Below are 12696 nucleotides of genomic sequence, written 5' to 3'. Positions count from 1 at the left end.
GATGGTTATTTTCTGAATAACACCAACTACGAACGCTCGCAGGAGTCGAAAGAAAGAATCGATTGTAAACTTCTCCGCTGTAGCATCGCTCCAGGCCAATTCCACACCGATCCAAGGAGTAACGCAGCTGATGGACGGATCTGCGCAGCCTCGTTGTAGACCTTCTCCGCGCGGACCTCCGGTAGCCGTGAATCCAGTACCCTCCTCCGTTCCTGCACCGATCGGCCGGCATACGCAATAGAGAGGGAGAGAGAGAAGGGAGCTGGGGGAGGGGGTTACCACGAGTAGTGGACTGGAGTACATCGGGGAACGGCGAGAGGTGATGCCGCCGGTCACCTTCCAAGAACGGCGGGATCCATGAATTCCTTGCCGGTCGCCCCTCGCCGCCTCTCGCGGAGCCGCCGCTCCGCTCCCCTCGCCGCCTCTCGGGAGCCACCGCTCCGCTCGGCCGCCTGTCCGGTCGCCGCCTCACCGGCGCCGCCTCTCCAGTCGCCGCCGCTCTGGTCGGTAGGGTTCGCGCGAGAGGGTTAGGAGAGACGAGAGGCGAGACGTGAGCGGGGACGGGGACGGGGATAAAACGCTAGTATAGGGGTCGGGATATTTTCATAGGCCAAAATTGAACCTCGGTCGGGAATTTCCGGGGTTTGGCGGGGATTGACTGGGCCAAACCTCTACTACCAAACGACAGTCCAGGGATTTGAGGGGATTCGGGGATGGGCGGGGATAATCCCCGCGATTTCCCGCGAATCCGCTAGTACCAAACAAGGCCTGAGGCGGCGACCGGACAGGCGGCCGAGCGGAGCGGTGGCTCCCGAGAGGCGGCGAGGGGAGCAGAGCGGCGGCTCCGCGAGAGGCGGCGAGGGGCGACCGGCAAGGAATTCATGGATCCCGCCGTTCTTGGAAGGTGACCGGCGGCATCACCTCTCGCCGTTCCCCGATGTACTCCAGTCCACTACTCTGTGGTAACCCCCCTCCCCCCAGCTCCCTTCTCTCTCCCTCTCTATTGCGTATGCCGGCCGATCGGTGCGGGAACGAGAGGAGGGTACTGGATTCACGGCCTACTGGAGGTCCGCGCGGAGAAGGTCTACAACGAGGCTGCGCAGATCCGTCCATCAGCTGCGTTACTCCTTGGATCGGTGTGGAATTGGCCTGGAGCGATGCTACGGCGGAGAAGTTTACAATCGATTCTTTCTTTCGACTCCTGCGAGCGTTACGTAGTTGGTGTTATTCAGAAAATAACCATCTTGTTTTGTGCTAACCAAGTACATACATTCTTCTCTTGGACGATGATGCACCAATGCTACTAGGAAAGTGACATGTGAACCTGTAGTGACTATTGTGTTGCACTTGCTTTTTATGCATATATTGACATGTACATTTGAATCTCCGGTAGGAGTAGTAATTTTGGTATGAATGTGAAGCTGTCAAGTTTGTTTTGTATGCTTGATCATTACATGGTCAATGGAGATCTGATCTTAGACGGAAGGCTCGAAATGAGCCCGGCTTTGAATTAACAAAGCCATCAACCGGCTAGGAGTTACACCGAAGTTACAACACACGCGCGTCAAGCACACAACGGAACCCAAAACAGAAGACAACACGAGATAACGTCGAGCTGAAGTGTCAGCTTAAACTATGGAGGGAGCCTTGTCTTTTGCAGCACCGAGAGCAATGACGACCAAGTCCACACCAACAAACCTCCACCGCACCAAGACCGCAACCCATGAGGAACTCAACGACGGGCCGACGACCTAGCGGAGCTTGAGGAACCAAAGGAGGGGTCTTGCGGCGACGCCTCCAAGAAGGTGAATGGCGCGAGAATGCGTCATCGTCGTCGGCGTAAACACAAGTCCCGCAAAGTTTTCACCTGCACCGAGAGCCACCACCCCCGGAGCTCGGGCTAGGTCCAGTACCACACCGGCATGGAGATCTGATCTTGAATGCAAATGCTACAATGGTGTCTCCGTTAGTGCTCAAGTAGGTTTTGAATAAGATGTTGTGTGATTTAATTTCCTGTGGCATATCAAAAGTTCTGAATATGTGAACATTGGACTGTGTTGTTCATTACTACAACGTTTGTTATGATGCTTTGTTGCTCTGGTAGTCACTTTGTTATGATGCTTCGTTGGTCCCAAAAAATGAACAATTCATAGCTTTGTGACTTGCTGTAGCGAATTCAGTGATAAACTACATATGCAGATGCTTGCATTTGTACCTCCATGCTCTTGTGTTCACTGCTATGTGAGTAGTATTTCCTCGCTGGTTCCGGCGGCAACTAATTATCACATCATGGTTAATCCGTATCATGCTTAATTAATTCCTGTAGGGCCTCGAATTAGTTCTAAGTTTTGATCATATCCAAATGTTTAGGCACGACATGACATGTAAGGGCAGGCGGAACCTGATCCGTTCTTTCATGTGTAGGCACTGATCGTCCCCATCCTTGCATAGATATAGTCTTCCCCAACCTGGTGGTGGTGCTGCTACTATGTCCTGCTTGGACCAGTGCAAGTTAATTTCCACTTCGAGGCAGATTTGGTGCGAACTACGGATTGCAAAGATATAGCGGAGGAGTGTAATGATAGTTCCTTTGTTTTATTGGATTACGAATGCATGGGTGAAACTGAATTCTCTCGGGTTCTCGCGAGTTCTCGCAATGCTGCAACCAGTAGCTCTTTCATTATTTTAGCGACACATCTATTCACTATTTTAATTTTGCATGAACAAATTTTCATCTTCACGTAGTAGAAGTAGCTACCGGAATTCAGTTATTAGCCACTCCCTGTAGCTTTGTGACTCCCTGTAGTCACTTTGTTATTAGTAGTCACTTTGTCCCGGACATGCAAGTCACTGCCACTTCTACAATAGAATGATTATTTATATGTTAAGTTTAGTATTTTTTTCCTTTTTGTATCATCCCTTTTCTTTCGGTATTCTGCTAAGCCAATACCTAATCCAACTCCTGGGTGATATTGCATGATCTAGGGACGTGGAGGCTCTTAATTTTTTTTTGTGTTGAATGAAGCTGAGAAAGCAGGAGATGCAACGATTCAACATGAGCTAGTAGTGTGCTTTGGTAGCAGGCACATGCTGATAGACAATGATACTTGTGCTCAAGCAACTTTCGAATACTTGCTCGACCTATTTAATTTTTGTTTGATCAAGTTGGCTTGTACTTGTCTCCTCGGCTCCTGGCGTTTGTTGCTAACTTAAGCCATTTCATCCGAGTTAGTGCATCGAGTGAACTTTAGTATTTAGAATTATAGTTTCATGTATTAAAAATTGAATCTTTGCTACTTGTATGTTGGTTTGCAATGTTTTATTCAGTTTTCCCTTGCGCACCAATCCCTTCCGACCAAATGGCGAGTTATTAGGAGTAGGGATTAGGAATTTGTGGGGCTGGGGATTGGTGGGGATTGGGTGATGGGTGGGGATTCACCCAATCCCCAGCAAATTATCCCCACTAATCCCCACTAATACCCCGCTACCAAACAAGGCCTCACCGGCGCCGCCTCTCCGGTCGCCGCCGCTGCGGGTCGGTAGGGTTCGCGCGAGAGGGTTAGGAGAGACGAGAGGCGAGACGTGAGCGGGGACGGGGACGGGGATAAAAACGCTAGTATAGGGGTCGGGATATTTTCATAGGCCAAAAGTGAACCTCGGTCGGGAATTTCCGGGGTTTGGCGGGGTTTGGCGGGGATTGATCGGGCCAAACCTCTACTACCAAACGACAGTCCAGGGATTTGAGGGGATTCGGGGATGGGCGGGGATAATCCCCGCGATTTCCCGCGAATCCGCTAGTACCAAACAAGGCCTGAGGCGGCGACCGGACAGGCGGCCGAGCGGAGCGGTGGCTCCCGAGAGGCGGCGAGGGGAGCGGAGCGGCGGCTCCGCGAGAGGCGGCGAGGGGCGACCGGCAAGGAATTCATGGATCCCGCCGTTCTTGGAAGGTGACCGGCGGCATCACCTCTCGCCGTTCCCCGATGTACTCCAGTCCACTACTCTGTGGTAACCCCCCTCCCCCCAGCTCCCTTCTCTCTCTCCCTCCCTATTGCGTATGCCGGCCGATCGGTGCAGGAGGGTACTGGATTCACGGCTACTGGAGGTCCGCGCGGAGAAGGTCTACAACGAGGCTGCGCAGATCCGTCCATCAGCTGCGTTACTCCTTGGATCGGTGTGGAATTGGCCTGGAGCGATGCTACAGCGGAGAAGTTTACAATCGATTCTTTCTTTCGACTCCTGCGAGCATTACGTAGTTGGTGTTATTCGGAAAATAACCATCTTGTTTTGTGCTAACCAAGTACATACATTCTTCTCTTGGACGATGATGCACCAATGCTACTAGGAAAGTGACATGTGAACCTGTAGTGACTATTGTGTTGCACTTGCTTTTTATGCATATATTGACATGTACATTTGAATCTCCGGTAGGAGTAGTAATTTTGGTATGAATGTGAAGTCTGTCAAGTTTGTTTTGTATGCTTGATCATTACATGGTCAATGGAGATCTGATCTTAGACGGAAGGCTCGAAATGAGCCCGGCTTTGAATTAACAAAGCCATCAACCGGCTAGGAGTTACACCGAAGTTACAACACATGCGCGTCAAGCACACAACGGAACCCAAAGCGAGAAGACAACACGAGATAACGTCGAGCTGAAGTGTCAGCTTAAACTATGGAGGAGCCTTGTCTTTTGCAGAGACCGGAGCAATGACGACCAAGTCCACACCAACAAACCTCCACCGCACCAAGACCGCAACCCATGAGGAACTCAACGACGGGCCGACGACCTAGCAGAGCTTGAGGAACCAAAGGAGGGGTCTTGCGGCGACGCCTCCAAGAAGGTGAATGGCGCGAGAATGCGTCATCGTCGTCGGCGTAAACACGAGTCTCGCAAAGTTTTCACCCGGACCGAGAGCCACCACCCCGGAGCTCGGGCTAGGTCCAGAACCACACCGGCATGGAGATCTGATCTTGAATGCAAATGCTACAATGGTGTCTCCGTTAGTGCTCAAGTAGGTTTTGAATAAGATGTTGTGTGATTTAATTTCTGTGGCATATCAAAAGTTCTGAATATGTGAACATTGGACTGTGTTGTTCATTACTACAACGTTTGTTATGATGCTTTGTTGCTCTGGTAGTCACTTTGTTATGATGCTTCGTTGGTCCCAAAAAATGAACAATTCATAGCTTTGTGACTTGCTGTAGCGAATTCAGTGATAAACTACATATGCAGATGCTTGCATTTGTACCTCCATGCTCTTGTGTTCACTTGCTATGTGAGTAGTATTTCCTCGCTGGTTCCGGCGGCAACTAATTATCACATCATGGTTAATCGCGTATCATGCTTAATTAATTCCTGTAGGGCCTCGAATTAGTTCTAAGTTTTGATCATATCCAAATGTTTAGGCACGACATGACATGTAAGGGCAGGCGGAACCTGATCCGTTCTTTCATGTGTAGGCACTGATCGTCCCCATCCTTGCATAGATATAGTCTTCCCCAACCTGGTGGTGGTGCTGCTACTATGTCCTGCTTGGACCGAGTGCAAGTTAATTTCCACTTCGAGGCAGATTTGGTGCGAACTACGGATTGCAAAGATATAGCGGAGGAGTGTAATGATAGTTCCTTTGTTTTATTGGATTACGAATGCATGGGTGAAACTGAATTCTCTCAGGTTCTCTGAGTTCTGCTAATGCTTGCAACCGAGTAGCTCTTTCATTATTTTAGCAGCACATCTATTCACTATTTTAATTTTGCATGAACAAATTTTCATCTTCACGTAGTAGAAGTAGCTACCAGAATTCAGTTATTAGCCACTCCCTGTAGCTTTGTGACTCCCTGTAGTCACTTTGTTATTAGTAGTCACTTTGTCCCGGACATGCAAGTCACTGCCACTTCTACAATAGAATGATTATTTATATGTTAAGTTTAGTATTTTTTTCCTTTTTTGTATCATCCCTTTTCTTTCGGTATTCCTGCTAAGCCAATACCTAATCCAACTCCTGGGTGATATTGCATGATCTAGGGACGTGGAGGCTCTTAATTTTTTTTGTGTTGAATGAAGCTGAGAAAGCAGGAGATGCAACGATTCAACATGAGCTGTAGTGTGCTTGGTAGCGAGGCACATGCTTGATAGACAATGATATCGTGCTCAAGCAACTTTCGAATACTCTGCTCGACCTATTTAATTTTTGTTTGATCAAGTTGGCTTGTACTTGTCTCCCGGCTCCTGGCGTTTGTTGCTAACTTAAGCCATTTCATACGAGTTAGTGCATCGAGTGAACTTTAGTATTTAGAATTATAGTTTCATGTATTAAAAATTGAATCTTTGCTACCGTATGTTGGTTTGCAATGTTTTATTCAGTTTTCCCTTGCGCACCAATCCCTTCCGGCCAAATGGCGAGTTATTAGGAGTAGGGATTAGGAATTTGTGGGGCTGGGGATTGGTGGGGATTGGGTGATGGGTGGGGATTCACCCAATCCCAGCTCAAATTATCCCCACTAATCCCCACTAATACCCCACTACCAAACAAGGCCTCACCGGCGCCGCCTCTCCAGTCGCCGCCGCTCTGGTCGGTAGGGTTCGCGCGAGAGGGTTAGGAGAGACGAGAGGCGAGACGTGAGCGGGGACGGGGACGGGGATAAAACGCTAGTATAGGGGTCGGGATATTTTCATAGGCCAAAAGTGAACCTCGGTCGGGAATTTCCGGGGTTTGGCGGGGTTTGGCGGGGATTGATCAGGCCAAACCTCTACTACCAAACGACAGTCCGGGGATTTGAGGGGATTCGGGGATGGGCGGGGATAATCCCCGCGATTTCCCGCGAATCCGCTAGTACCAAACAAGGCTGAGGCGGCGACCGGACGAGCGGCCGAGCGGAGCGGTGGCTCCCGAGAGGCGCGAGGGGAGCGGAGCGGCGGCTCCGCGAGAGGCGGCGAGGGGCGACCGGCAAGGAATTCATGGATCCCGCCGTTCTTGGAAGGTGACCGGCGGCATCACCTCTCGCCGTTCCCCGATGTACTCCAGTCCACTACTCTGTGGTAACCCCCCTCCCCCCAGCTCCCTTCTCTCTCTCCCTCTCTATTGCGTATGCCGGCCGATCGGTGCAGGAACAGAGGAGGGTACTGGATTCACGGCTACTGGAGGTCCGCGCGGAGAAGGTCTACAACGAGGCTGCGCAGATCCGTCCATCAGCTGCGTTACTCCTTGGATCGGTGTGGAATTGGCCTGGAGCGATGCTACAGCGGAGAAGTTTACAATCGATTCTTTCTTTCGACTCCTGCGAGCATTCTGTAGTTGGTGTTATTCAGAAAATAACCATCTTGTTTTGTGCTAACCAAGTACATACATTCTTCTCTTGGACGATGATGCACCAATGCTACTAGGAAAGTGACATGTGAACCTGTAGTGACTATTGTGTTGCACTTGCTTTTTATGCATATATTGACATGTACATTTGAATCTCCGGTAGGAGTAGTAATTTTGGTATGAATGTGAAGCTGTCAAGTTTGTTTTGTATGCTTGATCATTACATGGTCAATGGAGATCTGATCTTAGACGGAAGGCTCGAAATGAGCCCGGCTTTGAATAACAAAGCCATCAACCGGCTAGGAGTTACACCGAGAGTTACAACACACGCGCGTCAAGCACACAACGGAACCCAAAGCAGGAAGACAACACGGATAACGTCGAGTGAAGTGTCGGCTTAAACTATGGAGGGAGCCTTGTCTTTTGCGGCACCGGAGCAATGACGACCAAGTCCACACCAACAAACCTCCACCGCACCAAGGCCGCAACCCATGAGGAACTCAACGACGGGCCGACGACCTAGCGAGCTTGAGGAACCAAAGGAGGGGTCTTGCGGCGACGCCTCCAAGAAGGTGAATGGCGCGAGAATGCGTCATCGTCGTCGGCGGAAACACGAGGTCCCGCAAAGTTTTCACCCGCGAGACCGAGAGCCACCACCCCCTGGAGCTCGGGCTAGGTCCAGAACCACACCGGCATGGAGATCGATCTTGAATGCAAATGCTACAATGGTGTCTCTGTTAGTGCTCAAGTAGGTTTTGAATAAGATGTTGTGTGATTTAATTTCCTGTGGCATATCAAAAGTTACTGAATATGTGAACATTGGACTGTGTTGTTCATTACTACAACGTTTGTTATGATGCTTTGTTGCTCTGGTAGTCACTTTGTTATGATGCTTCGTCATGGTCCCAAAAAATGAACAATTCATAGCTTTGTGACTTGCTGTAGCGAATTCAGTGATAAACTACATATGCAGATGCTTGCATTTGTACCTCCATGCTCTTGTGTTCACTGCTATGTGAGTAGTATTTCCTCGCTGGTTCGGCGGCAACTAATTATCACATCATGGTTAATCTGTATATCATGCTTAATTAATTCCTGTAGGGCCTCGAATTAGTTCTAAGTTTTGATCATATCCAAATGTTTAGGCACGACATGACATGTAAGGGCAGGCGGAACCTGATCCGTTCTTTCATGTGTAGGCACTGATCGTCCCCATCCTTGCATAGATATAGTCTTCCCCAACCTGGTGGTGGTGCTTGCTACTATGTCCTGCTTGGACCGGTGCAAGTTAATTTCCACTTCGAGGCAGATTTGGTGCGAACTACGGATTGCAAAGATATAGCGGAGGAGTGTAATGATAGTTCCTTTGTTTTATTGGATTACGAATGCATGGGTGAAACTGAATTCTCTCGGGTTCTCCGAGTTACTGCAATGCTTGCAACCAGTAGCTCTTTCATTATTTTAGCAAGCACATCTATTCACTATTTTAATTTTGCATGAACAAATTTTCATCTTCACGTAGTAGAAGTAGCTACCAGAATTCGGTTATTAGCCACTCCCTGTAGCTTTGTGACTCCTGTAGTCACTTTGTTATTAGTAGTCACTTTGTCCCGGACATGCAAGTCACTGCCACTTCTACAATAGAATGATTATTTATATGTTAAGTTTAGTATTTTTTTCCTTTTTTGTATCATCCCTTTTCTTTCGGTGATTCCGCTAAGCCAATACCTAATCCAACTCCTGGGTGATATTGCATGATCTAGGGACGTGGAGGCTCTTAATTTTTTTTGTGTTGAATGAAGCTGAGAAAGCGGGAGATGCAACGATTCAACATGAGCTGTAGTGTGCTTGGTAGCAGGCACATGCTCGATAGACAATGATACTTGTGCTCAAGCAACTTTCGAATCTTGCTCGACCTATTTAATTTTTGTTTGATCAAGTTGGCTTGTACTTGTCTCCTGGCTCCGGCGTTTGTTGCTAACTTAAGCCATTTCATCTGAGTTAGTGCATCGAGTGAACTTTAGTATTTAGAATTATAGTTTCATGTATTAAAAATTGAATCTTTGCTACTGTATGTTGGTTTGCAATGTTTTATTCAGTTTTCCCTTGCGCACCAATCCCTTCCAGCCAAATGGCAGTTATTAGGAGTAGGGATTAGGAATTTGTGGGGCTGGGGATTGGTGGGGATTGGGTGATGGGTGGGGATTCACCCAATCCCCAGCCAAATTATCCCCACTAATCCCCACTAATACCCCACTACCAAACAAGGCCTCACCGGCGCCGCCTCTCCAGTCGCCGCCGCTCTGGTCGGTAGGGTTCGCGCGAGAGGGTTAGGAGAGACGAGAGGCGAGACGTGAGCGGGGACGGGGACGGGGATAAAACGCTAGTATAGGGGTCGGGATATTTTCATAGGCCAAAAGTGAACCTCGGTCGGGAATTTCCGGGGTTTGGCGGGGTTTGGCGGGGATTGACTGGGCCAAACCTCTACTACCAAACGACAGTCCAGGGATTTGAGGGGATTCGGGGATGGGCGGGGATAATCCCCGCGATTTCCCGCGAATCCGCTAGTACCAAACAAGGCCTACATGGGTGCGCGCGCGAGAGAGGGAAAAAGAAAGGGATCTAATTGATTTTACCTGCGCTGCTTAATCAATTAAGCAGTATCCATCCCGAATAATTAATGGGAGCGCGCGTTTGGTGTGCAGCTAGCAACAAAGTAAAAAAGCGCAGTCTCAGCACCGCTTGTCCGACGGTTCGCTCGGACGGATGAAAGACTCGGTCGGAGTCGGACGAGGCATCAGAGAGATGCTTTTCGAATATGCCGCGCGCGTACGTAAGCATGATTTCAATTGGATCTTTTCGCAGCGGTCGCGGGGGGACTGGATGAACCTCCCCGACCTCGTGTCGTATCCACGGTGGCCGACATCGCGCTACGCACGGACGACGTGACGAACAACATCCGGCTGAGGTCCAGGCCGGAGCAGGTCTTCTCGTCCAGACCGCAGGAGGCTCAACAAGAATTGGTCAATTTAATCAGAAGGCCGGCAGCTGGACCCTGTCTTTGCAGTTGCCCGTCATCGGCAGCGGGCAGTCGATGAGCTTCTTCCCGGCGCGGTCGACGCACTGGTACACCTGGAACAGCTGCGTCTCGCCGGCGGCGCCCCTGTTGCACTCCAAGTTCGCCGTGAACCCGGTCCCTTCCTTGATGGCGTCCCTGATGCTGCTGAGGAAGTAGGTCTTCTCGTCCGTCGGCAAGATCCCGGCGCCGGCGAGGATGGCGGTGAGGTTGTGCTGCGCCTTGAAGCCCAGCGCCGCGGAGAAATAGCCGTGCTGGTCCAGGCCGGAGCAGGTGCCGTGCTTCTTCCACTCGTAGCTCCAGAACTCGAAGCTCTTGCCGCTCTTGCACGCCAGCGTCGGCCAGTTGGCGTCCAGCCCCTTGAGCAGGTCCGTGATCGCCGCGATCTTCAGGGGCTCGCCGTTGTTGCAGAACTCCGGCCAGCACTTCTTCTTCCGCTTGGTCACCATCTCCAGGGCGCCGCCGCCGACCTCGCCCCGTGTCTTGCACTTGGCGTAGTTGGGCCACATCCCGTGGATGCCGAAGTCCGTCGCCGGCTTCCCGGTGTCCGGGAAGCAGCAGCCCTTCTTCGTGTCACAGAAGGATCCAGGCCACTACAAACCAATTAAACAAGCATCATCAGATCCGTCCGCCTTTTCTGGAAGGAATAGCTTGAGATGCGATCTTCTGGCTGTAAATTGTTGAAGGATTTTTACTCACTTGCTGAACGAGGTAGAAGAAATCGAATTCCTCCGCTGAGGAGACGGCGACGAGAGAGAGCAGCAGCAGAACCGCCGAGAGCGCAACGATCTTCATCTTCTTCGCTTAATTACTTCGGTGATGAATTGTTGCAGCTACCGTGCAGCCACTTATAACAAGATTCGAGAACGGCGTGAACACGCGACATGGATATACAATCGTACGGGGTTAAGGGACTAATGGCCGGGGATCGGAGGAATACGCATCCGGTCTAATGGGGAATATGCCATGCATTTGCCGGGCTTAATTTCGTGGAAACAACGTGCACGCAATAAAAGGAACACAGATTTGTTCGACCGTCGTCTACGCGGAGAGATAAACAAGATGCAACCGGAGTCCGGCCAGAGAGGAGAAGACATGTTTAGATAAGATGCCGAATATACACATGCAATTGGTTAGGATCCTGCCTGTCGTCTTGCTCTCTACACACACAAAAAAAAAAAATCATCCTGGATAGATCGCTTGTCTGTACGAATAATGCCGTATGAATAAGAAAGCGACAACGTGAGTCAGGAGGATGAAAAAGTAGCAGGAAGTGGTTGCCTCGTCGGCGAAGATCAATTATTGGCACCCACTTGTTTTTTCGTCACGAACATGACAAGAAGAATGCGATGTCTCACTACCGGAATGGCGCCGACGGCTAAAAGACGGGGTCGTCGGCGTATGGGCTGGCCAGGCCAGCCCGCCAAAAGGCCGTCGGCATAGCAACGTCCTCGGTGTAGGAAACGCTATGTCGACGACTACCCTCAGCGCATCGCGGGCCGTCGGCGTAGACTTGTGCGTACGACCCACCAAAGTTAAGCAGTGACGACGCTATCACGGAGTCACAACTACGCCGACGGATGCCCTCGGCACAGCCTCCTCCCCTTTTTTATTTACGACGACGGCCAACCTCGGCGTAGCTTTGAACTTTTTTTCCCTCCACACACCTCCCTCCGTGGATCGCCTTTTTAGGTTTCACTGAATGGCAGAAAATGATAAAAAAAATTCAAAACATAAAATCCTTCGAGATGTCCTTGTGTTATGTCATCTAGTTGCAAGAGAATTTAAAAAAAAATGAATTTTGACCTTTTTTCAAAATTGTGTCATGTATCGGTAAAACGGCTTTTCTTGTTGCATACGACGTTGGAAAAATGTATAATATATCAAATTGATCGTGGGAAAAAGTTACATCTGAATACACCTGATTGCCATTTTTTTAGATCCTCAAAATTCCAAAAGAAAATATGAAAGCATGCAGATTTTAGTTTTTGCTAGAAATTTAGTATTTTTTATATTTTTAAAAATAAATAAATTAATAATTGCATCCTGCATAGAGATTGTTATCACTTAACCATTGATGTTTTTTAAATAATTGTTAAAAATTCAAAACAGTAAAGAGTTGTGATATCACGGTCTAAGGGTTAATAGAATTTATATGGTAGTATTATCAGCAATTTTTCGATTCTTTCATGGAAACACAACCGGAAGGAACGAAGATGTTAAGCGTGCTAGGGTTGAAGTAATATGAGGATGGGTGAATAAATTGGGAAGTTTCACCATGAGTGTAATTTAACCTAAGATTAAGCGTAGTTA

The 12696-nt window shown here is 49.2% G+C and overlaps 1 protein-coding gene across 1 annotated transcript; it reads right to left on the bottom strand.

The window, feature by feature from the left end:
* Positions 1–10310: 10310 nt before the first annotated feature.
* LOC124670271 (ribonuclease 1-like) lies at positions 10311–11503 on the bottom strand. The gene is made up of 2 exons (XM_047206774.1): positions 11083–11503; positions 10311–10976 (listed from the first exon to the last, which is right to left on the bottom strand). The coding sequence occupies exons 1-2, from the start codon at positions 11176–11178 to the stop codon at positions 10341–10343; spliced, it is 732 nt and encodes a 243-aa protein (XP_047062730.1). The 5' UTR covers positions 11179–11503; the 3' UTR covers positions 10311–10340.
* Between the last annotated feature and the right edge of the window lie 1193 nt (positions 11504–12696).

Source organism: Lolium rigidum, chromosome 7 (assembly GCF_022539505.1).
Source record: "Lolium rigidum isolate FL_2022 chromosome 7, APGP_CSIRO_Lrig_0.1, whole genome shotgun sequence".
NCBI lineage: Eukaryota > Viridiplantae > Streptophyta > Magnoliopsida > Poales > Poaceae > Lolium > Lolium rigidum.
Note: the sequence above shows the minus strand (reverse complement) of the source record. Positions and strands in the feature narration are given on the sequence as shown.

Excerpts from the sequence above, each read along its gene's own strand:
- LOC124670271 (XM_047206774.1), bottom strand. The coding sequence starts at position 11,178 with ATGAAGATCGTTGCGCTCTCGGCGGTTCTGCTGCTGCTCTCTCTCGTC. Across the intron at positions 10,977-11,082 it reads TCTTCTACCTCGTTCAGCAA|TGGCCTGGATCCTTCTGTGA; the intron begins GTGAGTAAAAAT and ends ATTGGTTTGTAG.